At 39.1% G+C, this 25,602-nt stretch overlaps 1 protein-coding gene across 1 annotated transcript in view; it reads left to right on the top strand.

Moving 5' to 3' along the window:
* The window catches only part of LOC103780536 (slit homolog 3 protein-like), a gene marked incomplete at both ends in the record, with an annotated part of 123,744 nt that overhangs the window by 55,767 nt on the left and 42,375 nt on the right, over positions 1–25,602 (top strand). The window contains 7 exons of the mRNA XM_008948224.1: positions 1,031–1,194; positions 3,266–3,398; positions 11,701–11,769; positions 12,870–12,941; positions 13,128–13,199; positions 19,699–19,770; positions 24,168–24,331. Of these exons, the coding sequence (XP_008946472.1) occupies positions 1,031–1,194; positions 3,266–3,398; positions 11,701–11,769; positions 12,870–12,941; positions 13,128–13,199; positions 19,699–19,770; positions 24,168–24,331 (746 nt within the window). The remainder of the gene's footprint in view (positions 1–1,030; positions 1,195–3,265; positions 3,399–11,700; positions 11,770–12,869; positions 12,942–13,127; positions 13,200–19,698; positions 19,771–24,167; positions 24,332–25,602) is intronic.

Genomic DNA, 25,602 nt, shown 5'->3' with positions numbered 1-25,602 from the left:
AAATAACTGTCACTTTACACTCCTTTCATTTAAAGGGTCACAACCTATTAAAAAATAGAAATTAATAGTGTCTTTTCTATACTGTGTTACAGGTGTGCTACTGAGTAATTGCTGTACATCTGTGTGTTCATGCCTTTGACAACAGGATGGATAGAGCTTTCCTTTTTTAAATTAACACTGCTAACTCAAGCTACGTTAAGAAATCATCCCTCCCACAGAGGTTGTCAAATGGCTGCTTTGGGTACTGCACACCCCAGTACCACAGCGAGGCTGTAACTGTATTTGAAAGATATTTCAGGAGCTGTAACAAGATTTGATGCAGACCTTGCAAAGATCAGAGGGCAGCAGAGCAGATGCTTTCACTGCAGACCTTAGGAAACTTCATAAGAAGTGGCTCAGGCTGATAGTGCTGCTTTATACATGTATGCGCATACATTCAGAGGGCCGTCCTTACCATTTCAGTAGGAAATCCAAAGCCAGGTTGCGGGTGGCTCCCACCTGGCACTGGTTCCTACGGGCCATAACTCAGGCAGGTGGAGAGCAGGAGCAGGCTGGGGAGCAGGCTGGGGCAGGGAGCACTGTGCTGCTGCAGCTGGCTGTGCTCCCAGGGAGGGGAGCGGGTGGGTCTGTGCTCAGGGCTAGCAGTGCTAACTTCCCACGGCACTGCGCGAAGGAGCGATGCTGGGGATCATGCACACGTGGGTGCAGTGTGCAAGGTGAATTCAGACTTGGGTGTGAGCTTGGGTTGAAATCCACTATAAATACAGCTCTGTTAGTGCTGTAAATATGTCCGAATAGTAGTAGTAGCAATACGTACTTTGGTTTATAAACATATATATATATCTTTTAATCACAACCCTAGTTCTAAAGTGAAACCTGCCTGGAACCTCCCTATCTGTAGAACAGAGGAGGATCTCACAGAAGCAGATGGCAGGAAAGAGCTTGGACTTGGAACCCATCATCTTTCTGTAGTTATTTCAGTATTTCTGTATGTTCATGTTTGATGCAATTACTTCTTGTTCCATTTCAGTAATTTGCTGGCTAACTCCTTTAACTGTAATTGCCATTTGGCCTGGCTGGGAAAATGGTTGAGGAAGAAGAGAATTGTCAGTGGAAATCCACGCTGCTTGAAACCCTTTTTCTTAAAGGATATTCCAATCCAAGATGTAGACGTCCAAGACTTCACCTGCGAAGGTAAGAAATTCCAATTCGATTTGGCATTTATGTTAACGTAGGCACCTCTGTGAGGATCGACCTTCCTATCAGACATGGCAAACATTCCCGTTCAGTGATGAGGAAGGCAGCCACCTAGAGCTGAAGATCATTGTTGCCTATCAGGACTTTTATAATCTTAGTATAATCCTAGCCCTTCCTCTCACTTCCTTCATACACTTAACTAACATCAGTTAACTAAGAAGCCAGTGGGAACAGTGCTCGCTTGGGAAGTCTTTTAGTTTTGGATACTGTTAAGTTTCACCAATAACAGGTATGAAAACAGGGAAATAAATAAATAAATAAATATTATTTTAAATTAGTGATGCGTTAATGCTTTGCTGGGTCCATATAGGTTTAAAAACTTGACGTCGTCATTATCATGACATTTCTTTCATTCTCCATGTAGTTATTTCTCTTCTGATCAAGCAGATTAGAGAAATAGTAAGGAGAAAAACTGACTGATGAATGCACTGCTCACTTGACTTGTATGCTGTGATAATCTATTAAAACCAGGTATGCTGGAGCTGCAGTTAGTCATACCCCTGAAAAGGTCATAAGAGTAGTAGAAGTTTCCTACTTAGAGTAGAAATCAATTCCTATCCTAGTCGAGTAATCTGGCAGTAGGCTCACGTGCTTGGACTCAGAGCTCAAGGGACCCAAGTTTAGTCATTAAAGAGTAATTTGCTTTTAGTTTGGGAGAAAAAAAAAAATTAAAACCTTGTCCACAGAATGACATTCCATGCTTGGGAGCTTTCTCTGTCATACAGTCACACAGACAGCCGTGAATGGAACGTAGAAGGTGGCAGGGTGTAAAACGCAGAAGACAGGTGGAAGTTGAATATTCTGAAGAAATATGTTCTTTCTTCAGGTTTATGAAAGACTTTGAATTTTATTTCCAGTCATTAAGCTTATTAAGCTCAGCTGGGGAGAAAAAGGAAAAAATAAAATCTTCCCTGTTGTTCTGTTCTGGCTGGTTGTGCTTCTCCATCCCTCTGAATACAAATTATTCCCTACCCATACATTTATGGGTAATTTTATTATCTTGTATCAAGACTTCCAGTCTTACTCTTTTATCTCAATGCTCATGGGTACATCCAGCAGAGAGAAGAAAGAAGCAGATCTGTCTCAATTAGTCCTTGCATCAGTTAAAAAAAAAAAAAAAAAAAAAATTGGCACATAATGAGAGCTGGCTGTGAGCTCCTGGAGTGCAGCACTGTGTCTCCATGCTGGTCAGCTCAGGCTGCCTGGGCTCACAAACAATTGTGTGGTTCCTCTCACTGTCATCTAGAGAATGTGCCACTAAGTGTTCCCTGTCATATACATCGTGACACTGTAGCACACGTTTGCTGTGGGCTTTGCAAAGCCTGTTGCTTTTGGGGAAAATCCATGCTGTAAAGTTCTTCACTTCAAAGAGTTCTTCTGCAGAGAGCCTATTGTTCTTCAGTTACAAGATTTAATCTGCTGTTTATGGACCTTTGAAACTGTTTCTAGAGAAAGTAAATATTTTCATGGGTGCACAGATGGATCACCAGCAGCTGGAAGTGCTGCTCAGTTTGTTTCACTGGTTATCTTTGTCAAAAACAATGAGCTTTTACAATTCAGGTGATGAATGATGTGCCAGGCTGACTTTAAAAAATTAATATCTAAAAGCTGAATATTCAAAAAGTCTTCTTAAAGCAGAGCAGATAGAGAATGTCATCTGTCTAAATGAATGTAAGGGCAAGTTCTGTCTGTTCTGGTCAAGTTCTTCATTTCAGTTAGTGCATTGGGAGTGGGAGGAGGATTTGGGATTCACGTAGCTGATACTCCTTAGTAAAAAGAAAAAATCTACTTTTAAATGTTGCTAGTCAGTTTCTGAACTGTTGTTCATGTTGCCTAAAGAGCCTGTATGAAGGCAGGTTGATCCAAAGCATTGGATGTGCTTTAGTTGTGGTGGTTCCTATGGATTCAGGGATGCCCCTCCTTGGTTCTTGTAAGCAGTTATCCTCCAAGTGCATGACTCTGGGCTGTAAAGCTGACTTCCTAACACTCTGTTTCTCTCCCTTTGCAGGTAATGATGAAAGCAGCTGCTTGCTTCAACCTCCTTGTCCCTCCCAGTGTACCTGTGTGGACTCGGTGGTTCGCTGCAGCAACAAAGGGCTGCGGGTGTTGCCCAAAGGAATTCCCAAAGACGTGACTGAGCTGTGAGTTACCTTTTACATTGCTCCTGCCCTAGGCTCGTGAAATTACATCACAGGGAGGCTCTGTAGGTCTGTGGAGGTTTTGCTTTTGACTTCAGTGACTCATGTTTTGATCTGTGGTGCTTTCCATATGTTTTGACTGTTATTTTCATACTATTTGCTCCTTGAGTGAATACCTTGTTCTGTAATGGCAACAGAGTTTATCTACATTTGTACCCATTAACTCTGTGTGAGAGAGCAAGTGCAAGTATTAAGATGAAATAATCCTGTAGTACTTCTGAGAAGCCTAAGCTCACAACAGGCGTTTTAAAAGGATGACAAAAATATGTTCCTGAGTTACGTGGCTGTGAGGTAATTATCCTCTGAGGAGATTAAAAAGAAAGAGGAGGAAGAAAGCCAGTGGTGGAAACAAAGAATCCTTTTATCCAAGCCTCATGAAATGGCTAAAATAACAGATAATTAAATTAAATAGTAAAGTAAATTCATCCTAGCTGAGAACCATCTTTGTGGTCATCTTTTCATCTACCCCTCACTATGACTCTATATTGGATTTGTGTTCTTTCCATGGAAAGAAACTACACTGGTGGAACTGCTTGGCTTAAACAGTTGGCAACAGCAATACTGAGCATTTCCTCTTCAGGTCCTTATCCAAATCTGTCCTAGGTGAATAGTTACTGAAACTTGTTACAATCTCATCAACATTTCTGTGTAAAAATAATTGGGTGAGTTATTCGGTATGCTGAGGGATTTTTGTAGGAAATTAAAATTTGATTTTGCTGCTTTTTAGTGTCTAGTATTATTTTTACTAATCAGTAACAAGGCAGCTGGTGAATGAGGTACACCTCTTTTTACTCCCTTTGCAGTGGGAGAATGGGGTTTCCACTGGTTTTACCAGTGCTGTAGTCAAATACAAGACTTTGTTGCTGAATGAGGAGTGTGCTGAAAGTGTCTGTGGTAACTCAAATTAACATCAAAATTTTACATTAATGAACACATCCTTGGAACACTGTTAACCAGGGCATGGATAATAGTGGTTGGGATTAAAAGCCAGCTCCTGGCCTGTGTTCCATTATATATTGCCATCAGTGATAAAAAGTCTTTGAGGTGGTTTCTGCTCTGTTCTTGTTCACGTTTTGTTGCATTCAGATATGACTGGCCAACAGTAAGATATCACGGATGTTACTTTGATTTCCACTGCCACACTGAGGAATTTTTATGTTTAAATTCTTCATGTTGAGTTTTACTGATGCTATCTGATACACTGATGACATAACTTTCACAAAAAGAGTGAAATTAATCTCACCTTCTTGAAAACTGCTATATTTTCTTAAGCTGTTTCTTGGCAAATGAGGCAATAGCCTGGAACTGAGCAGTTTGAGTTCATAGGAGTTTACGTGACTGTCTTCTTCCGCAGGAGTTTACAGCGGGCTCCTCTTGGCTCTGAAAGCCTCTAGTTCAATTTTCTGCTTTCAATCCAGAAATGTGTCAGCAGAACACATTCAGCCACGGACTGGCTGGCTCTGAATATTTCATGTTCTGCAAATATAACCTTCAGTCTGTCCCAGCTGTCTCAAAATCCAATCCTGATCTCACTCTCCTCTCAACCAACATAAACTGAGCTCCTTATTTATCATCGATACCAAAAGATGAGCTGCAGGTACTGAAGCTAAAATTTCACCTGTTTGTGGAAACTGTCAGGAAATAGATTTTTTTTTAAATAATCAATTGTACTTACCTTCCTTCTGCTTCCAGTTTTGTCAATAATCTAGAAAGGACTATATCATCTAGGTCCCAAGTTGTTAATGTGAATTTAAGTATTTTTATTGTTCTGTGTTTGAGAATTGTGATTGCTGCTGTGGTAAGCAGCATCTCCTATGGAATCTCACCTCCTGCCTCATTTTGAGAACAGCTAAAACTTGGCAGAGAAAGCTGACTAGATTTCTGAGCACAGGATGAAACAGATTTATCTTGCTCAATCTATTTACACTCCCTAGACTAAAATATCCCCATTTCCCCAAGGCCAGAGGTTGTGCCAGGGAGAGGACAAGGGCATAAAGAGCCTCTTGTCCTGGCAGCCACAGCCCCCTCCCTGCAGGAAACCTGAGCAGTCATCTGATGCAGGGGAGCATTTTAGTGGAATTCTTATGAACCCACCAGTCTAACACTTGTAAACTTCCATTATTGATGTATTAATTTAGAAGGCACGTTAGCTGCAGTGCTCTGTATCCAACTACAGAGGGTTTGTACAAGATGGTTTAAGGAAAAGAACTGCTATGTACCTAGATAAACCAATTGTTATGACTGAATGTAGGATTCTCTGAAGTTCTTTTAAATTCTTCTAGAGGGCTTAGAATAGACTTAAACTAAGAGTTATTTCATTGTAATAGGTATTAAATAGCAACATGCAAAACTGAACATATGACTTGCACAGGCACGTAGGGAAAACGTTACTGTTTGCTGAGTCACGTTTCACTGGACCTAAGCTCAGCAAAAAAAGATCACCAGCGATGTTTTGTTACATGGTGGACTGGAGACACAGGCTCACTCCTTCCAATTTTCTTCTTGAGTTTCTCTTTTGGAAGTGCATATAGGCAAAACATGTGAAAACCATTATCTCATTTATATTTAGAGCTTGGAATGACAGGAGACATCCCTGTGTTTTGTTTTTACCACCCTTGGGAAGAGGGATTACCTTGGAAGAGAAGGTTTCCATCTAGAATAGAGTTGAAAAGGTCACTAAGTCTCCTGGCTTTTAGAGGGATGATGACGATGCAAGAAATCTGTTTCCCAGCTATTCTTTCACAAAACCCCATCATCATGGGCAAGCCTTCTTTCGTCTTCTTGGGAACAGCGAAATGTTGTTTCTTGCAAATTCCTTTGCTGTATATTTATGTACCGCTTACATTTTTTTTCCCCCTATTTTCTTGCTCTGAAGAGAAGCCTTGGTTTTTTTGACCATACTCAGTTTTCTAGTCCAGATATTCAGAAGTAAAATGTTCATGCAATGAGCTAGTTTGGAACTTAGCTTCACTGCTGCTTAGTGTTTTAGGCTTTCCTTTTCTTTCTTCTTTTTCACCCAAATCTCTTTGAACTAAGTTTCCCATGCTCTTTTTCCTTTTATATATTACCTCAGTGTGTGAACACTAGGGTTTGGGTTTTGTTTTGTTTTGTTTTGTTTTTTGAAAAGCGTTGTCTATTTCTAATACAGTCTTATCTGACAGTATCCAGCTGCTTTTATGGACCTAATAGCAGATAATATTTTGCACTGGGGAAAAACATTGGAGGCAATTATGTAGACAACATGTCAATAGCTATAACATAATAAGCATGGTGTATTTTTAGAATAAATATGTACTAATCATGTCATCTCTAGACTCCAGATGTTGTCATGACACTGAGCTCTATGATAGCACTGATGGGATTGTTAGGAAAACCTGCATCCATGCATCATTGTTAGTGATTATTTTTTTTTCTGGTTGTATTAATACATATTAATATTTTTATTCCATTTACCATTTCGCTTTCTCTCCTCACAAACCTTCTCTCCCTAGTTTGTGTCTATTTGTTCTGCGTGTTAGGTTCATTCAGCCTGCAGGCTCAATCAGTACTTGGCAGAGCAGTTTTCCTGAGCAGCTGACATGCTTACTAGCAGAGGGATCCCACTGAACATTTAGCTCTTTATTCCTCACCTGTAATTTGCTGTTGTTGCTGCCTCAGCCTTAGCATGGCACCTTTATTCAGCTAAATCTCCAGCTGATCAAGGTGATTTTGACAATTGCTTTCCATACATTTCCTGGAGGTATTTACCACCAATCTCAACCCTCCTTTCCATCTTCCAAAGCCCTTGTGATTTCTCTTGACTTGCAGCTAAAAACAGTGGCTTGTACCTGGGCCACACAAAGTGTTGCAATAAAGATGCTCTGAGCAGTTAGTTATGATTCCTGTAAAATATTATAACAATTTAGTGACATTTTACAGTGTGCCTAGAGTGCTGTTCATCAAAGGGATAAATCTGAAGTGAGATACCTGATGAAAATCATCTGCTTGAGAATGCAAATGCTTTGGCTTGTCAGGCAATCTGCACTATTTTATACGCAGACCCTTAACACAGACTTCAGCTAATTTTCCTGTGATAACAAGGGAGAGAAACAATTTAGATCAAAGCGTAGGCTTACATGGTCCTGTATCATAAAAGGTTTTACACTCTGCAATTACACTCTTTACATTCCTTGCAGAGGAAAATTCTGCCACTGAGAGAATGGATAGTTCTGTAGAAGGATAACATGGTTATAGCTAGAATAGAGGACTTCAGTCTGCATTTCAAATCTGATATTTTAGAAAGAGTAAATAGTATCAGTACTGTCAAATAATGTGTTCTGTGACTGACGAAGTTTAAGTACATATTGGAAAGGTGATTTTAACACTAGTAGAGACTGCAGGTAAGTTTAACTTTATGGCTTTCACATTTCTCCCCAACACAGCTGTGTTTCTGTTTGTCAGACCTGTACACTGTGGTCTGACATACAAATGCAGCAAAATCCAAAGTCCAAATCTGCCAATGCTTAACAAAGTTTAAGATCTATATTTGAATTTTTCTTCTTCTCAAGAAACTGTAATTGAAGCTCTTAAAATTCATGCTGTACGGATGTTTCATCTTTCACAGTCCAATTCTCTTCTATATCACCATTTTTATGAAATGAAACTTGCCTCAAAATTTTAGGAAATTGATTAGCTGCATTAAAAAGTTCAGATTATAACTTAATTTTAGAGCTACATAAAATTGTCAAGTATGGGGGTTTTGTAATGTAATGTTCTAGATTAAATATTAAACGAAATCAAATTAAAAGCTTTGTGCCTTTTCAGTTAGTGCCTGAGAACTGATTTCTCTCTCCAGTTTCTCCTCTTAGCACAGATTGCCACTGTGAGCTTGACTTTATGGCTGAGCAGACACTTCTGTACAAAAAAGGTTCCAAGTGATTCCAATCATTACATGATGCTTTGGCACCTTGTGCTGGTTATATCACCTCCAGTCCAAGTGTGGTTTCAGTATAAAAATAGACAAGTTGGAGAGAAGAACAGCTGTCATCCTTTATGCAGAGTTTTCAGTGTTTGATCTGTGATGTTAGCGTGTGTGGAAGGTGCTGGCTGGACCCCGGGGCTGCTGCAGGCACTGGGCTCCCAGAGCCAGCATGGTTGGTGCAAGCGTGGAGCAAGGCGTGGCCATGCCAGCTGTTACCTGTCTCCAGCACTTGGCCATGCCTTAGAAGAAGAAGCCTTTCCTGGTGTGTAGTTGGTGGCATTTTACGAGAAAATGAATATGTATTTTTTTCCAGTTTGGGTGTGCTAGTTGGTTACAAGTCATTATTGAGACTTCAGCATTCATGGGGTAAAAACTGATTTCCAAGCTGATATTTAAACTACAAAGTCTAGAGACCTTAGGAAGCAAACGAGGTTGTTTCGGATACTAGTCAGAGTGTCTATATTAAGGTAGCTGACACCCACTCTTGACTCTGATCATTAAAATTAGACATACTTTTTCATTCATGGCAGAATTTCTTTGCATATCAGATGCCATATACGTCATCTTCCTTTGGCTAAGGATTGAAAAGAATTAAAAATACAATCATCCCTCCACATCATTGTCTTATGGCTTGTTTTGTTTTGTTTGGGCAGCGGGCTGTGGCTTCATCTATGTTTTTTTTATTTATATATACACATATACGTACATACGCAGAGTTTAGTAACTGGGCTCTGCCCCTTCGCCCTTAAGGATTAATTCTGTTGTTCACCATGTCCACCCTCCAGCCCTCTTTCAGCCCCTATACCCCTATACATCATCTGCAGCCCAGCAATGTGCAGAGCTGCTGCCCCCATGTCCCCTCCCTGCTCTGACCGAGCCCTGGCCCCTGGTGGGAACAGCTCATCGACAGCACTTGGTTTTGTCAAATGTTGCATCTCAGATCCTCCTCATTCTTGGCATGCTCTTAGGCCCTAAAAGCTATGGTTACCTCAAATTCATTGCACTTTAATGTGCTTTCAAAATGAATGCCTTTTGCTTAGAAAATACTGCCACTCTTTGTATACTGTCGTAAAAGGTTTAACAGTGGTGAGTTGTTCTTACGCATGGCTGAAAAGTATATTAGCAGTAATTTTTCAGTGTAAAATTGTGTTTGTTCAGAAATTATACCACTGGTCTAACAATTGCAGCTTTCTGCTAGCACATTTCCATAACCATCAAATTGCTTGAAGTATGAATCCAAAGCTTTTCAAAGCAGATCTTCTGTAGGAGTTGAACTCCAGGGGTCTGCATGTCTATGTTAGTCTGAATGATGAATCACTGGATTAAAATGTGCACCGTCAACTTTTGATTGCACCAGAAAGCAAAAGAGGGCAGGGAAACCTTGGCTAGCCATCATTGATTTGTTCAAATTGCAAGCTGTTTTGTACTGGGATCAACAAGAGAATATCCTGAAAATATGCTTCTGAAGTTTTCAACACGGTGCAAATGTTGAGTCTCCTTTCCTATATAAAATCATATACAGCTTCCAAATAAATACATAATACATGACCTGCTTGTGAGTTCCTTTGTAAATCCTTTGCATTTTATGTTTGGAATTGAGACTGGAACCTCAGCCTACCCTCACGTATGCGTTGAAGATTTGCAGCTTTCTGGGATGAAGAAGAAGGTGCAGACTGCCCGTGGCTTGCTGCGTCCATAGCAGACCATGAGTGGGGAAACGAGTCATGCTTTGCCCTGTTTGCATAGTAACATAGCTGGCTGAATGCTGAGGATCTGCTGTGTAATTATTTACGGTGTGAATTCACCAGAGAACTCCTTTTTCAAAATAATTTAGAACAAATTTAGTCAAAATCAAGCAAGTGTCTTTACACTTGCTGAATGTGAGTATCCACGGGAGGTGTAAACGTGGAGTAGCTAACTCCTGCTCTGGTTTGTGATGATGTGTGTCAGCAGAGCAAGAGTCCCTACTGTGCAAGGGCTGAGGGTTTAGTGTGCAACTCCGTCACTCGATGCCTCTGATGTTCGTGAATGGACAGATTTAGTTATTCAATAGGGCTTTATCATTAAGGAAGGATTTTGCATTTGGTTAAAGATTCCAAAGCCTCTAGTCCCGCTTGTCCAGCCTCATCCTAGCAGGAGCTAGGTCAGCTCCACCCCATGCCCTGTGGGAGCTGCAGCTTGGTGGGATCCTGTGTGCAGGCAGAATGGAAAACCACGAGGCTGGGGTAGTTCAGTTGGAATAGTTTAGTTGAAAAGAGACTTGAAGCAGAAGAAAATGGTGAGAGGGAATTACGTGGAAATAGAAGGGGCAGGGAAAAAAAAGTGACAATTGTAAATGTGTTATGTAAGAAATTCTGCTAGTGTTTATAAACTTTATTTTTAAATTATGTAAAAATAAAGTTTGTGGGAAAATTTTCTTCGATTTAGTTTACACAAATGTCTGTGTTGTTACAGTTAATGAAGAGAAGGAACATATAGCCCAGTAAGAATTCATTATTGTTATTGTTTGCTATACTGCACGCAGAATAAGGAGGCCTGCTGCCAAATAAAAGGAAATTGGGGAGGGGAATAAAAATTCTTAACATGATTATTGGACATTTTCAGCAGCAGAGGCAGCACATTAAGTGTTCTGGTGCCCATTGGCTGTATTTTCTGGCTATGTTTAATTCTTTCAAAATATACCACATCAATTGCATTGCCCCATGTCTGCCTTGGGAAAAAGCCTTCATAGTATCTTTTACCAAAGGGGAAATATCATTTCATGTTTTATCCTCACCTGTGGAGGGGGAAATGCCTTCTTCCTACACAGTACTTTCTGAGAAGGTTGGATTTGTTCCCCAGGTAGGTGTAGCTTCTGGCAGGTGTCTGGAGGATCACCTTGACAATGTCATGGCACCAGAGTGCTCGATTTCCATTGGAGCCTTACTACTTTGGTATCTTCCAAGGGTGATGTTTCACCCAAAAGCCAGGGTTAAGGAAAAGTACTCCAGTTGTGTCTCTTTTATTTTGGTAATAAACAGGAAAAGTCTCACATCCCATGACCAGAGATCCTTTATTTGCTGCCAGGTCTTGAAAAAAAAGAAAAAGTAAACCAATAAGCTACTAACATGCTTTGCATGTGGAGTAATTCATTAATAAAGGAGAAACTGTTGTAGTTTCAAAGTAATTAATCAACAATAATTTCCTTAGTGACTGACTTCATGTTTTCCTCATTCATGGTACAGATTGAGTGGCAGGAGTTGTTCTTAACATGTTAGTATAATTGTCAAATCTGTCTTTTTTCAGATACCTGGAAGGAAACCATCTGACTGCTGTGCCGAAGGGGCTCTCCACCTTCAGACACCTGACACTGATGTAAGAAACACGTGGTTTCAATGTCAAGAAAATGATGTGAATTTCTGCGCTGTGTTGTAGGTGGAACATAAATAGTTAGTATTTGGGAGGAAAAAATGCCCACAGATCAAAATACTTCTGTAATTTGAATTTGGGAAGAATTTCACAGTAGCCACTGCTGCCAATAAGTGTTCATAAAGAGTGGAGAAAGAGTGAGGTGACTGAGAGTAGCAGAGACCCTTCCTTCCTCCGCAGGAGCTTCCAGCCTCTGGGAGAGGGCTAAACTCTTCACACAAGCTGCTGTGGTTTCACTTGGCAGATTTATCTGTGCAAAGCTGTAAAAGTCATTAACAGAGATCACATTAATTTGTTCTAGGTGAGGCAGGATTTATAATGCTAAGGCAGTGAAAATTTGTATAGCTGTTTCTGCTAGGAGCAGTCATACAGATAGAGACACAACTAGACTTTGTGCAGTAAATTGCTCCCTGAAATACTTCAGCTAATGGTGAATTTCATTCCTTTGTATTTATTAGAAATTTTCAAATGCTGTTTGAATCAGCTCTTGGTATTCAAGTCAAATGGGCAGAACAACCTCAGACAAAACCAGAATGCATGGAAAACTGGAATCTTCTATTTTTAAAGAGTGTTTTATTTGGAAACATCTCTAATTTTGGTTTTCAAGGGAGAGCAAAAACAAAACAGAATGTTCTGCTTGAGCCTGAAAGACTTTCTTTAAATGAAAAATGAAATTTTGTTCTAGTAGCTGTCAATGTGAAGAGCATATGGAAATGATATGCTTGTGTTAGATTGCAAAACAAATTGGTACAGTAAATATTAACTTGTGCTTGTATCATTTTATCCTTCAAAAATTTTTGTATTCACTGATTATTTTATCTGAATACTATATGCCTGAAGATTTTGGAGGCTCTTTGGGGGAGTCTGATGTGCTTTGCTTTTACAGCTTATTCAAAGCTGAAAACATATGTTAGAAAACATATTAATTGCTAATATGTAACTTTTCAATTGCTTTAAGCATTTTGCTGTGCAGTTATGTAATCTTTTTTAAAAGATACTTCTTAATTCATACATATAAATGACATCTTCTCTGTGTGTTTCTTCAGTGATTTGAGCAACAACAGCATAAGCGTATTGGCCAATTACACCTTCAGCAACATGACTCAGTTATCAACACTGTAAGTAGGCCAAAGTTTTTAGAACAATTTTAATTGCTTTTCAGACACCATCTTAGGTATTGAACAGTTAGTATTTATCTTGTTCCTTGCTAAGCATATGGCTTTCAGTGCTTCTTTGTGGTTGAATTAGTGGTGAAATAATCAGAGAAATGATGATGTTGTAACTCTGTTCTCTCATTCTCCCAGCATCTTGAGTTACAACAGACTTCGGTGCATTCCAGTTCACGCGTTCAACGGGCTCAGGTCTCTTCGAGTGCTGTAAGTACCACTTCTCTGATGCAGCTGAGTTGCAGCTTATTAGAATGCTGTTGATGGCAGGAAGGCTTTTAATGAGCAGATGGCTTTCACTTAATCCAGTAGCCATAAATATTTTCACACAATTAGCTTCAATGTACTTGTACTTAGGTGCAATATGTCCAGTAATGACAAGAGCAGGTGAATGCTAAACTTTGAAAAGAAGCAATTACATATTTGCAGGATGAATGAATTTTCTATGATAGTTCAGGGACAAGAACTATCATGAGAACAAACCTCCAAGGGACTGCATAGAATCTGTTTGTTTCTTCTACTTGAACAATGTCTGGGTGGCTCACAGAAAAGGACTTTTTCTCTGTAAAAACTTGATCTTACTTTAGAGTATAAGTTTCCTCTGGATGCTTCAGCAAGAGTGTCTTTACTGAAAACTTGTGCATTTTTAGAATATTTTCTATTCCTTTAGATATCTGCAGGCAAGTTGTACATAAAAGAAGGGAAGTTAGAAGTCCCCACACTAAAACAATGAGTAAGTCAAGCCAACGACTGGGCCAGTAATGCTGAGATGCCCATCTCAAATATCAATAAGTTGTGAATGAAATTTCATCCCATGTTGAATGGTGGCACAATCAGAGATATCCCTGTGTGGTCTCTTTGGAGATCCTTTTGTGCACTCTTTCTCTCCACTGTAGCTGCTTTCAGCAGCTTTCTAGATTGAACAATTTGCTTACAATCTCTTCTGAAAGTCATCTTCTCAGAATGTGGGCTGTGGGCCTGTTCCTTGCAGCAACCAGCTCCTCTCCCTCCCCCCTTTTCTTAGGCGCCTACTAGATTGCCTTCTGCTTCAGTCTCAAATTTATTGTCTCTCCCTCCCTACCTACCCCATCAGAACATACACCCCAAGTTGGGTTTGCTCAGTTGTTTGTGTGGACACTTGACCCCAAGTGCAGCGGTCAGGACAAGGTGGAACTGCCACCTTCTTCCCCACAGCCCAGCAACACAGGTGGGTCATCATTATTTGCACAGTAAACTGAAAGCAAATAAGCTAAATAGCTTATCTGTGGTGATGCTATTCAGTGTGCTGAAGGAGAAAAAGCTTGGAACACTAAAAGGTCAGAATAAAGGAGCCAAAGAAGATGTCCTGGGTACTTTGAAACTTGACATTAGTATTTGCTATTTTTTTAAGAAAGTTTGGTGTCATTCACACGTGGGAGTTTCTGTGAATTTAGAGAGCAGTGGTGGTTGTGCACTCACTCCCTGAATGTGCTGACATGGGCAGCGCTGCAACTGTGGAAGCAATAAGCCAATGATCTCTGGCTGGGCTCTTTCACTGTGGTTTGAGTGCTAAAATAGATATCTGGGTTTCAACTTCTGAACTTACAAGACAGATTTAGATTCCCAGTTTTCATCACTGAAACCAGGAAAGATACGTGATTTGGATCTCTTGTTTTAACTTTGGGTTGGGACTCTGATTTCTAAAGCACTAAGATGGTCACGTTTCAGTTGTTACATGAGCCCTGAAATTCAGCCACAGTTGAATATGTTCTATTTCATGGCCAAATCAATTGTTCCACATGGAAAAATTGTCTTCTGGCCTGCTTCAGATATGCAAACTAGCTTGAGGAGAGCTAGTTTGGGACTCTGTATCTTGAATACTAGTGTAGATACACTATGCCTCACTCCTTCAAACAGCTACAAATTTGTCTTTTCATGTCTGTTCTTGCAGGCCACATATGAACAGAAACAAAGGGAAGTATTTTAATAACTGTTATCTTTTGGCTTTTTTAAATAATCTGCTAATCAAATGGAAAAAATATTTTCCTCCTTTCAGGGAGAGTAAAATGAGGCCTAAGTGGGAATATCTGCCTCTGTTCCATGCATTGGGAAGCATCCAGATTAATTTGATTTATTATGGCCCACAAAACTCCAGAATCAGCTACGACTTTTGCCACATGTCATCTATGTTATTATTAAAAATCAGTTCCCCAGAGAGAAAATGGCTTCAGAGTGGCAATGTACCATCTGTTATTGTCAGTTATTTTTTATCCATATTCTCAGGGGAAGTTAAAAGAGAAAACATCAGCAAAACAATGTTCTCTTTTTTTTTTCCCCCATAAAAAGAATGTAGAGATCCCATTACCTTTGAATCCACATGCCTTTGAAGGTGGCAGACCCATCTCATGCAGGGTCCTCTGTCTTAAAAATTCCTTATGCTTCCTTTTTGCCTTTACTTTGTGCCTCTCTATAGTAAATAAAGTAAATAGGTACTTGAAAATCAGAATAATCGTAGGTGTATGATGAAGTTGATCTTTGACAGGTATCTGGTTCTGTGCTCTCTCTTAACAAACACTTTTCAGCCCGAGCCCAACTGAGAAAACTGCAGAGTCAACATGTTTATGTTTGAGCCTGAATATACATCAGTGTTTACACAATCAAAGCTTTAATCTTTAGTCTTCACATGGCTTATGCATAATAGTATCCAAAGTGTGCTGGGGAGCAATTTCAACATAGAGGCTTAAGAAGTTTCTAAATAAGCAAAAGTTTGTATCTGTAGGTGTTTGCACCAAAGCTCTTGAAGTGAAAAGTTGTGAGTTTGTTTTCTGGTTTTGTTTTGTTGGTTTTTTTGGTCCAAAGCTAGTCTTTTTAGAAGCTAAATATAAACAGATTTAAAAAGCTCAGACTGAGACAAAGTCATTATAAATATTCAGACTCTATGGTAAACCTGAACTGATTATTTTAAAGATTTGGTTTTATTGTGCGACAATGTTGTAACTTCTGACAATTCCCCTGATCTAATTAAAAGTCCAGAAATAAAAATACTTTTTTAGATCACTAAACAATTTTCTATTTTATATTTATGAAAGAAATTATCAAATGGGCTACAGAATATTCTGCTAACGTTAGATATTCTAGTTTTGCTGAAAACTGAAGGATATTTACTGCACTTCAAAGCTCACACACAGAGTAATATGTGTTGATGATGAAGCTACCACTAATACTCTGAGCACAACTCTGGAACCAATTTTTGCAATATAGTTTCACTGTTGGGTGCTGTGCTAATTAAACCTAACAAAAATACTATTTGGCTTTGTCTGCTCTGTTTCTCTTTTTGTGTTTTTGCATCACAGAATGACTTCTTGTAATTAGCCGGTAATTCCATAAAAGGTGGTGGTGTTACAAGCACCAAGCAGTGAGACTGTGGCTTCCCACTCCCTCTGACATCTGAGTTGTGTTGGTTCCTGCAGGGTACAACATCCTACAGGGTTCACTGTAGGTGTCTGCCCTTCATGGGATGTGGCTCTGTAAGCCAGGGTAGGTGATTGTTTACTGCAAAAGCATCTCCTTTGTGTCTGTGGTAACCTGATGTTATGAGACAAGTGGGCTAGGAAGGACTTGAGAGCAGTTAGTAAAAGGAAAAACAAAGAAACAAACAAAACCAACCTAAAAGAATACTTTTAGTTCATTTTGCTACCTGAAGACAAAGTAATAAGTTAGTGAGATTGCATGCAGAAGAAAGTAATTTCAAGAATTCAAGTGTTTTGTTAGTGTGTGCTCTGAGGAAGATCCACACCACCTTAAATTCGTAGCCCTACTGGGTACCTGTGTTTAGACAAGAGGATATCTGAAGTTGTGCTTTTCAGGGAGAACACATATGTCCATGTGTGTGCTTTAACTGTCCCAAATGTTTGGAGGTTTTATTTGACCATTTGCTTATAAGGGTCTTTGGAATAAAAATGTGCTCCTGTTGTTGATCCAAGAAGTAAAAGATTTTATTACACTGTTAAATTCTCTTGCCACTACTTATTATATGTGGGGTTTAAGTTTTTTAGCAGCTATAATTTCATTTTAGCTTCATGAGCAATCATGTTGCTGATGTGATTTCTTTATTAAAATGCAGGCAGTTGCATCTGAGAAACGTACCTCAGTGTTTGAGATACGTAGTTGTGAGCCCTTCATTTCAGGTGGTTTTATATTTTTGATGGATTTTCCTTCTTGCAGATAATGGCCTTGTCATTCTTCAGCTTCTCTTGTAAGAAGTTTCCAAGACATCTAGGGAAGAAAATGTACCCCTTCACAGAATAAACACAACTGATGTGACATGAAAAGAAATATAAGTTCTGCTGTCTGTCCAGGGAGAATCATCTTGCACGCCTTTAAGCAGTTTCAAAGATCAGAATATAAACTCATTATGAGTGGCTGCTTATTTAAATATGCTCATTTCACTGAAGGAGGGAACATCTTGGTGATGAGGTGTTGACCAGGCCTGATCTTTCATCCTTATACAAGGAACAAAAATGCTCCTTATTTAATAGCTGCGAAGTGTATCTCAGTCAGTCATTCTGTATGCAGTTAGTGAGTGTGCCTTAGCTGGAGTTACTGTCTGGGAGCTCATACCCTTCCTCTTCTGTTCGGATTAATTGCTTGGAGATCCATCCTTACACATGCCCAGTATTATTGTTAACAGCCAAAACCTAGGTATGCTTAAAATAAAACTTCAGAATCGGTATATTGGAAGAGGAAGCTTTTGGTATATTGGCCTCAAGAACTGGAGAGAGGTGCCAGGAGGATAACTCTGCTGTAGTGTTTGTAGTTTCACACTGTGCAGAAAATCCTTGCAGTGCAGTAAGATAGAAACTGCAGCTGCAATGAGCAGCTGTAAATCTTGGTATCCTTGCTTATCTCACATCGTTTACAGGCCCACCATAGGGACCAGCCTCAAGGGAGACAGGACAAGGTGTTTCTTGCCCTGGCACGTCGGGCTTTCCTTCCTCTGAGTGTGCTGGTGTAAGGCAGTGTGTAAAGCAGAAGTAGTGAGTTTTAAGACATCACGCAGATCCTTGTGAAGCTCCTAGTGGTGTCAGGGAAGAAAGGATACCAGAAGAGATGGTTTTATTTTCATCTGGGGCTATTGTGTATTTCCATGGGCACAGACATTTGGTTTGTTTTTCAGTGTGCACTATTTCATGAATCTGTACAGTCACAGAAATAAATAACATGCGATTCCTGTGTTCTGCAAGTCACCAGGTAAATAAACAGAAAATAAATTACTTCAAAACTGACAAACAGCAGGTTTCTGTTTTCCACTCTCCTCTGCCATGTCTGGAGCACTGACAGTAATTCCTAGACCTGGGAAAGGGTACATAAACAATACAGCAGTTTGCTATTACTGAACTGGCTCGGGGGACAAGTGCAAAAGAAGATCTAATTTTAAAATATTGATGTCCTTTTCCTTTGCAAGTTTTCTACCAGTTTTTGTTCAAGAGATGGCTAGTGAGATCCAAGGGAAGTGACTCCTGTTGGCTCCATACGAGTTCTCTCTGTCTGCTACTATGTGAATTAGGAAACTGGCATTCAGTGACACACAAAATAGAAAAGTTAGAATAAACTATAAATATTTTTCTCTATGCAGCTTTTTTTTTTTTGTCAGATAATTATCTAGTGAGGCAGAAGATGTAGCCACTGAATAGCTATTTATTTATTTATCTATTTATTACTAAGGTCTTACATCTTCTCTGGTGCATTTTTTGGATAGTTTTTATGCAGTTGTCAGCCCCAGCATCCTGGGTCCTCCCACACACTCATTTGTTGCTGCGTGTTTTCCTGGCTGCTCATAGCCTTGTTGCTGGGAGAAGTGTTCTTCCCTCTATTTGTCTGTCCCAGCTTCTGGTGGTGGTGCTCTGCTTTGTAGCAGGGCCTTCAGTTGCAGTTGCAATGAAAACCACAAGTAATCAAAATAATGATTTTTTGCTCTTGTGCCTGCCACTTTGAATCAAAGTATTGTGCTCTACAAGCTGCAAGAAAAATCTTTCCATTTAAGCTTGCCTATGTAGCTCACACATAAATGTATTTCTTAGAAAAGAGATAAAGTGGCTGCTTAAATTGTGTTGGAAACAGTGGAGAACCCTTTTACAAGGATCCTGAAAATCCTCTTAGAAAAATGTTAGTTTCTTTGCACAGGGTGAATAATGCCCTAAAACAACTCATTTCAAGTATTTTCCCTGGTAGCATAAATGTATCTGTCAAACGGATTTTAAAAATACCAGACAAATAAGTATTTCCTACTGTGAGAATGGGAAACTAGTATGTGAAAGTGCAGCTATATCTGTCCTCATGGGCACTTGTTCTCTCCTAGGATTTCTCTGTAGCCAATATTTAATTTAACTTTCACAGTCCCTATTTTCTCTGTTCTGTTTTTTTTCTGTGTTTCTGGCTAATGGAATTCTATAAAAGAATAAGGTCTCTATGTGAGGGTCTGCTTGTCATCGATACATTTTTAATAGCATAAATAGTATGTCACCTTTTAAATTTAAAACATTAGTCACCAACAATTTCAACTGTATCGTTATTTTAAATGCCAGCATCTAGAAGTAGAAGCAATAAAGCGTGGAAGCTTGTGAGTTGTGGAACTCATGGAAATTCTCCTCCTTGAGCACCAATTCATTCACTTGTGTGGAACAGATAGAATACTGTGGCCTGATACCTTCCTGCTTTTCCCCTCTTTTAGGACACTCCATGGAAATGATATTTCCAGTGTTCCAGAAGGCTCCTTCAATGACCTGGTATCCCTGTCCCATCTGTAAGTACCTCTGTTTGAGTCCATCGGTTTGATTGATGATCTCAGATTAATAAAACAGTACATATTATTGCAAATGTAAGACTCTATAACTTTTCTGGTTTTCCTGCTCACTTTCCATATTCTGCTCTGGATAATCATAGTGCATCTCTTCAAAGAAATTTAAAAAAAAATACTAGAACCTGTTGTTGTTAGTTAGAAAAATATTTTCTTAAAGAAAGGCAAATGAGCTGACGTGACAGTTTCCTTTTCTGTGGACTTTGTGCTTAAGGCTTTTTTTCAGCATTGTCTGTGTGAAATGCAGAGTGTGTTATGGTTTGAGAGTGAGACAGGAAACCTCCCACAAAGAGCAAATATTAAGCAAATGTGAATTCTTTGCTTAATAAGTGTCATATGTTTTGCATACTGAAATGTCAGTATGTGAACTTGTTGATGAATCACTACTTCAGACATATATATTTAATCATATGGAAACAGGTCATTTCACAGCATTAATACTTCATTCCGTAATTCTCAAAAAAATTATTAGATTTTTCAGGTATTTCAAGAAATTACTGTTGTGTTGGTGGAGGTCCAGAATATTTTCAAATGCAGTTTAGCTGATCAAAGAGCTGTACAGACAAATAACTATAATTGTTACAAAGTAAACCTGAAGTGTTAACAGTTATTGCCAAAAAAAATAAACAGAAAATGGCTTTTCCCTGAAACATTATGGGTTACTCCATGATTAGATGACAGATGTAAAGGAAAAGTAATTTTGTGTAGCATGTTTCTTGAGCAGTGTCCTCAGTCAGAGGGTTGGTTGTGTCCTGGCCATTTTGTGAAGTGACTAGTCCCACAAGTTGACACAGATATTTTCTGTTCTGATGCTGCCCTTGTGCATGTGAGTTGTTGTTGATAGATACACAGGTATTTACACACATTTAACATAGGTTTTATATCTCTGTTTCCCTCTTTGAAATCTTACACATGCCTTCCAGAACACTTACCTGAACACAAGGTTCAGTTCTTATTGGTGTATTTTCTGTCCTCAGACTGTTTGTTTCTGTGTAATTACTTTCTTGTCTCAATTTCTCTCTGGACAATAATAATTAGAGATATCTCAGATTGGTAGGGACAGAAAAAATGTGAGCAATTTAAACAATTTCAACAGCTGAGAAATAACATTCTCTGTTTCAAGCTTACACTTCTGTATCTAAGTCAGAGAAAATATTTGTTTTGCACAAAACGTATTTCTTCTTCCTGTTCCCAGTATAGTCAAGTCATTCTGTATGTTGTTTTGGAATGAAGGTTTCACTGAGCCCTGTACCTCCGTTTGGAAGCACAGGAACACCTTCCATACTGGGAATCTGGCATCTGAGGATATTTTTAGAACTCGAGATAAACATATCATGCCCCATTTGTTTGGATTTTCCTCAGGGTTTACTTTAAATGAAGTGCAGATACAATTTTCCTGGGTAAACCATTCACCTTAGGGAATGATAAAAACCCCTTTGGCCCAATACAATCACTGCAGTCTATCTGTTTTGATATATGTGCTGCCAGAAATGTAAAATACACAAAGCTCAAATGAACAGTAATAAATAGGATCCATAAAATAAATAAGACCTGTCTGGGGTGTAATTTGCACAGTTGAACAACTGAATCTTACAGTGCAATTGTGCTCTCCAGTTTCTTAAATAAGATTCTGAAACTTTCAGCAACCACGATGGTTTTGCCCTTCCTATGCCAGGAAAAGCTGTGCTTGCTCAAACCATCATACATAACTGAAAATAAATTAATTTTGAGCTCTTCATGATATACAGATTTTCAAGGAGAAAGCATGCACTTGGAATAATTTTGAAAGCCATATACAGGGTTGCTCCTCATCAAACTTATAATGCACGGGAGAACAACATTTTGCGTTAAACTTACAAGCTGTGTGGCTAAGGCCAAGGTAGGTATTATGGCTGGAGAAAGCTGACTGCCAAGGTCTTGAGCAGGAGGATCAGCCTGGGACTTCTGCACCAGTGCAGCTGGGGTCAGGGGGAGAACGGAAAGTATCACATTAGCCTTTAGAATCGCCAAGAAATATTTGTGTAGCGTAGACAAAACTATTGATTTTAGTCAGTCTTTTGTAATAACTTTACATTGTTCTATAATTGGAAGAATGAAACTAGACAGTTCAATCACTTTTTCCATAGCTGTTTAAAGCCTGCAAGGAAATGTTCACCAAACTTCCTTTACATTGTAAACATCATATTGTTGTAATGTAACTATTATAACAAGCTATATAGAGGAAGGTTTGTATATGGTATACACGCACTGGGTTTTTTTACTATTTATTACTTTATTTACTTGAATCATAGAATCATCTATTTAAGCCATGACTACTAATTTTTTTTGTCCAGGGCAATGACTAATATGTTACAGCACTACTGAAGGATCACATATATTACCACTTAAAAAAAAAAAAAAAATCAGCTGTGGTAGAACAGAGACCTTCTCAGTTAGGTCAGCTCCTGCATTTGCTGTCCTCACCATACACACAACTCTGTAACTGACTCAGTTTCCCCAGTGCTGCCCACACGTAAACTGTCCCCTTGGCACTCCCAGGACACCACAAAGAAGCCCTTGGTAATGGATGCTGTGTGCAGCAGGTATTGCTGTCAGATGTGCGTTTGATAAACACTTGAGGTTCCTAATCCTGTTGAATCATCTCATCTTTACTCCAATTAGTTAGTTACCTGTAAAAATAAGCTATCCCCTCCTCTGCTTCTCCACGTTTTCATGGCTAGAGTTATTCTAATTGACTTTATTCTAAGTTGCCCCAAAAAAAATAGAAGTCTCTGAACAGAAATATCTGCATGACATTTTAAAAGTGCTGCTGGTGGTATTTCAGTACAGCACAAGATATTTTTACCTTTTGGAAATATTTTGCTATAATGGGCAAACAAAATAGAGAAAGTTTGTTAGAATTCATGAATGAAAATACAAGAATTCGCTATAGTTCCTAGAAATGAGGGAAAGAAAAAAAAAAAAAAAACCAAAACTACAATACCACAATCAAAAGAACAGAAAGATAAAAGATACACATGAAAATTCCTGCAGTTGCACAACAAAGTTATTGGTAATAATCTCTAGTGTCTATAGAGCGGCTTCGTTTCTAATGTAGTTTATAAAGATTAACTCCCATGATAACTGGCTTTACGTTGTCCTCCCACTCCCATTTTATACATGGCAGTTGCTCAACGCTAAAGTTAATTTCTCAGTCCAACTTTCACTGCTGCATTTTGTTTGACCTTGGACATGTGAGCCAGCTGATCACAGTTACAGGGTCAAAAAGTCAACCCAGTAGTTTTTTTCCATTGTAAGCAATGGATTTACAGAAGGAATGGATGGATATTTTTTAATACTGTGCTGCAGTACGCATTTAATTTTGATGAATGAGCTCTAGACAGGGTTTGAACCTATGAACTCTCATTATGAATCTGTCTAGGGCACAGTGGGTTCATTAGTCACTCCAATAGAAGTGTATCAACAAATTTTCCAAGGTTTCTATCTTAATATCCTGATATGTTTTTATCTGAAAGTAGCTTGAGTTTAAAATACCATCTTAAAAATACTTTGTAACACCTGCAGAAATAGCAAAGTCTAAAAGACATTTTTAATTACTGGTTTCTTTAGTATCTCTTCTCATGCTAATTTTTAGTTAATTTTCTTCCCATGGCAATTCAGGTGTTGTACAACTAAAGCCTTACGTTTACTTTGAGCCAAACAAATCCAGGCTTCCAATACTGCATTTCCTCACACTTTCAAAAATTGTTTCCAAAGAGATTTTAAAAGTTCTGTGAATTATAATTACACTACATGAATGCATCTACTTCAATCATATGACCTAACTCAAATGATGGGTTAGCCAGCAAATGTGTTTTCAAAGCTATAAACCAACTTAGCAGACACCAGGTTGCAGTTTGGAAAACAGGTATCACCTTTGTGTATCGTTCATCTGATGAGGAGACATTAACATGAGCCATCAGATCCAAACTAAGTTATACAATTCACTGTTAGAGTATGCTCATGAAGGCCAAAGGCTGAAACAAAAGAAACCAATGTGTTAGATCTGATGAAAGCAGTATGTCTGACAACTGTTTGAAAAAAGTGATTTATTGTTTCAAAAAGTGATTTGTTGTTAGGTATTTATACAACCTCCCTAACGAATGATGGGAAGAAAGAAAGTGGGTGGGAATACTGGAGGAGATAAACCTAAAAGACTTCCTGAATACTCAGACAGCCTTTCCCACATTTCGAATTAAAGCATTCCTGTACAAGTGTAGAATAAGACGTGCCTCAGTGAGGCCAGGGGTGTTATCTTTGCTTGGGACCCAAAACAACTGCTGTTGGTTGTTCTCCTCCTGCAGGGCTCTGGGTACCAACCCCCTGCACTGCGACTGCAGGCTGCGCTGGCTCTCGGAGTGGGTGAAGGCGGGGTACAAGGAGCCGGGCATAGCCCGCTGCAGCGGCCCCGACACCATGGTGGACAGGCTGCTGCTCACAACACCCACGCACCACTTCCAGTGCAAAGGTAGGGGCGGGCTGGCAGCCTCTCTTCTCTCCTGCTGCTTCTCCTCTTAGGCAGTGCTTTAGACTTTTGGAAGCTGTTTGGTTTTAAAGTGAGTTTAGGGGTGAGTTTGGTTTGGCTTTCATTTTCTGAACCAACACATTACATTCAAGTTGCGTTTTCAAGTGTTATTCCACAAAGTGCAGTTAACTCCATCCCTGGAAGGAAAACCAGCAAACCTCAGAAGAGTTAGTGTTCCTGTTGCTCACACCAGTTTATATAATGGTAAGTTATCAGATAGGATGTTGTTAGATCTTATTTGAGCAAATAAATTGGTTTTGGCCTTCTACCTACCCCAGAAAATTCTGGTAAAAATAAGAGTTATTTTTAAAATATAGAGCACTCCAGTTATTATGTACGTTTATGTGAAAACTGAGAAACTGAGAATTCTTTTGGAAAGCAAATATTTACCAAAAGTACAATTATATTTGAAGATCTGCAAACTGTCCTCATCAGCTCTGTATCAGAAACTGTAGATTATGGAAAATGTTTCCTGTATGAATACAGAGCACCATCATTCAGGAGAGGGATGAGGTGCAGGTATTAACAATTCAGGGTAGTCAATGGCAGGAGTGTGCTGCAGCAGAGAGCAGTTAGACTAATGATAAGGAGCACACATTTTTGTGGATTCAGTATGTGGCTTACTACTGAATGTAGATTAGGGTATGCTATTACAGTAAAAAATGTTTTGGAGGTTCACTTAGGTTGCCAGCAAGTACATGAAGATGGAGCTATATTTATAGTGGAGAAGATGGGTCAGTAGCCTCTCCTAGGAGTGGAAATGAGGGCATAAAACCTGTGTTTATGTCTCCCAGAGTGCCATGCACATTTACAGTACTGCGTGGCAGCATGGTTTTATAGAGGCTGGGATTAAACTGCTGAACAAACAAACGATGGTGTTGAGGTGGGTTTAGAACACAGGTTCCCAAGCTTGAGCTGAATATTTTGTCCTTTCAAATATGTTTTTAATAACTGTAACCTTGTAATTTAGTTACTTTGAAATGTCAGTCTCAAAACTATCAGAACTCTGACTATAACTGTCAGAACTACAGACAATAATAATCTCTCAAATGTGAAGTACAAATATACCCTAAATGCTAAAAATACCAAATAATGTACTTGTCCACATGAAGTGAAACAAAGAAAATTATCATATTTATATATTAACCAGGATCTGAAAATTAACACAGAAAGAGAAGCCAGATGACTTCTTCATTTTGAAACTGGTATATCAA

The sequence above is a fragment of the Merops nubicus genome, unplaced genomic scaffold, assembly GCF_000691845.1.
Source record: "Merops nubicus isolate BGI_N331 unplaced genomic scaffold, ASM69184v1 scaffold20819, whole genome shotgun sequence".
NCBI lineage: Eukaryota > Metazoa > Chordata > Aves > Coraciiformes > Meropidae > Merops > Merops nubicus.
The sequence above is the reverse complement of the archived record's forward strand: the minus strand, read 5'-3'. Positions and strand labels throughout refer to the sequence as shown.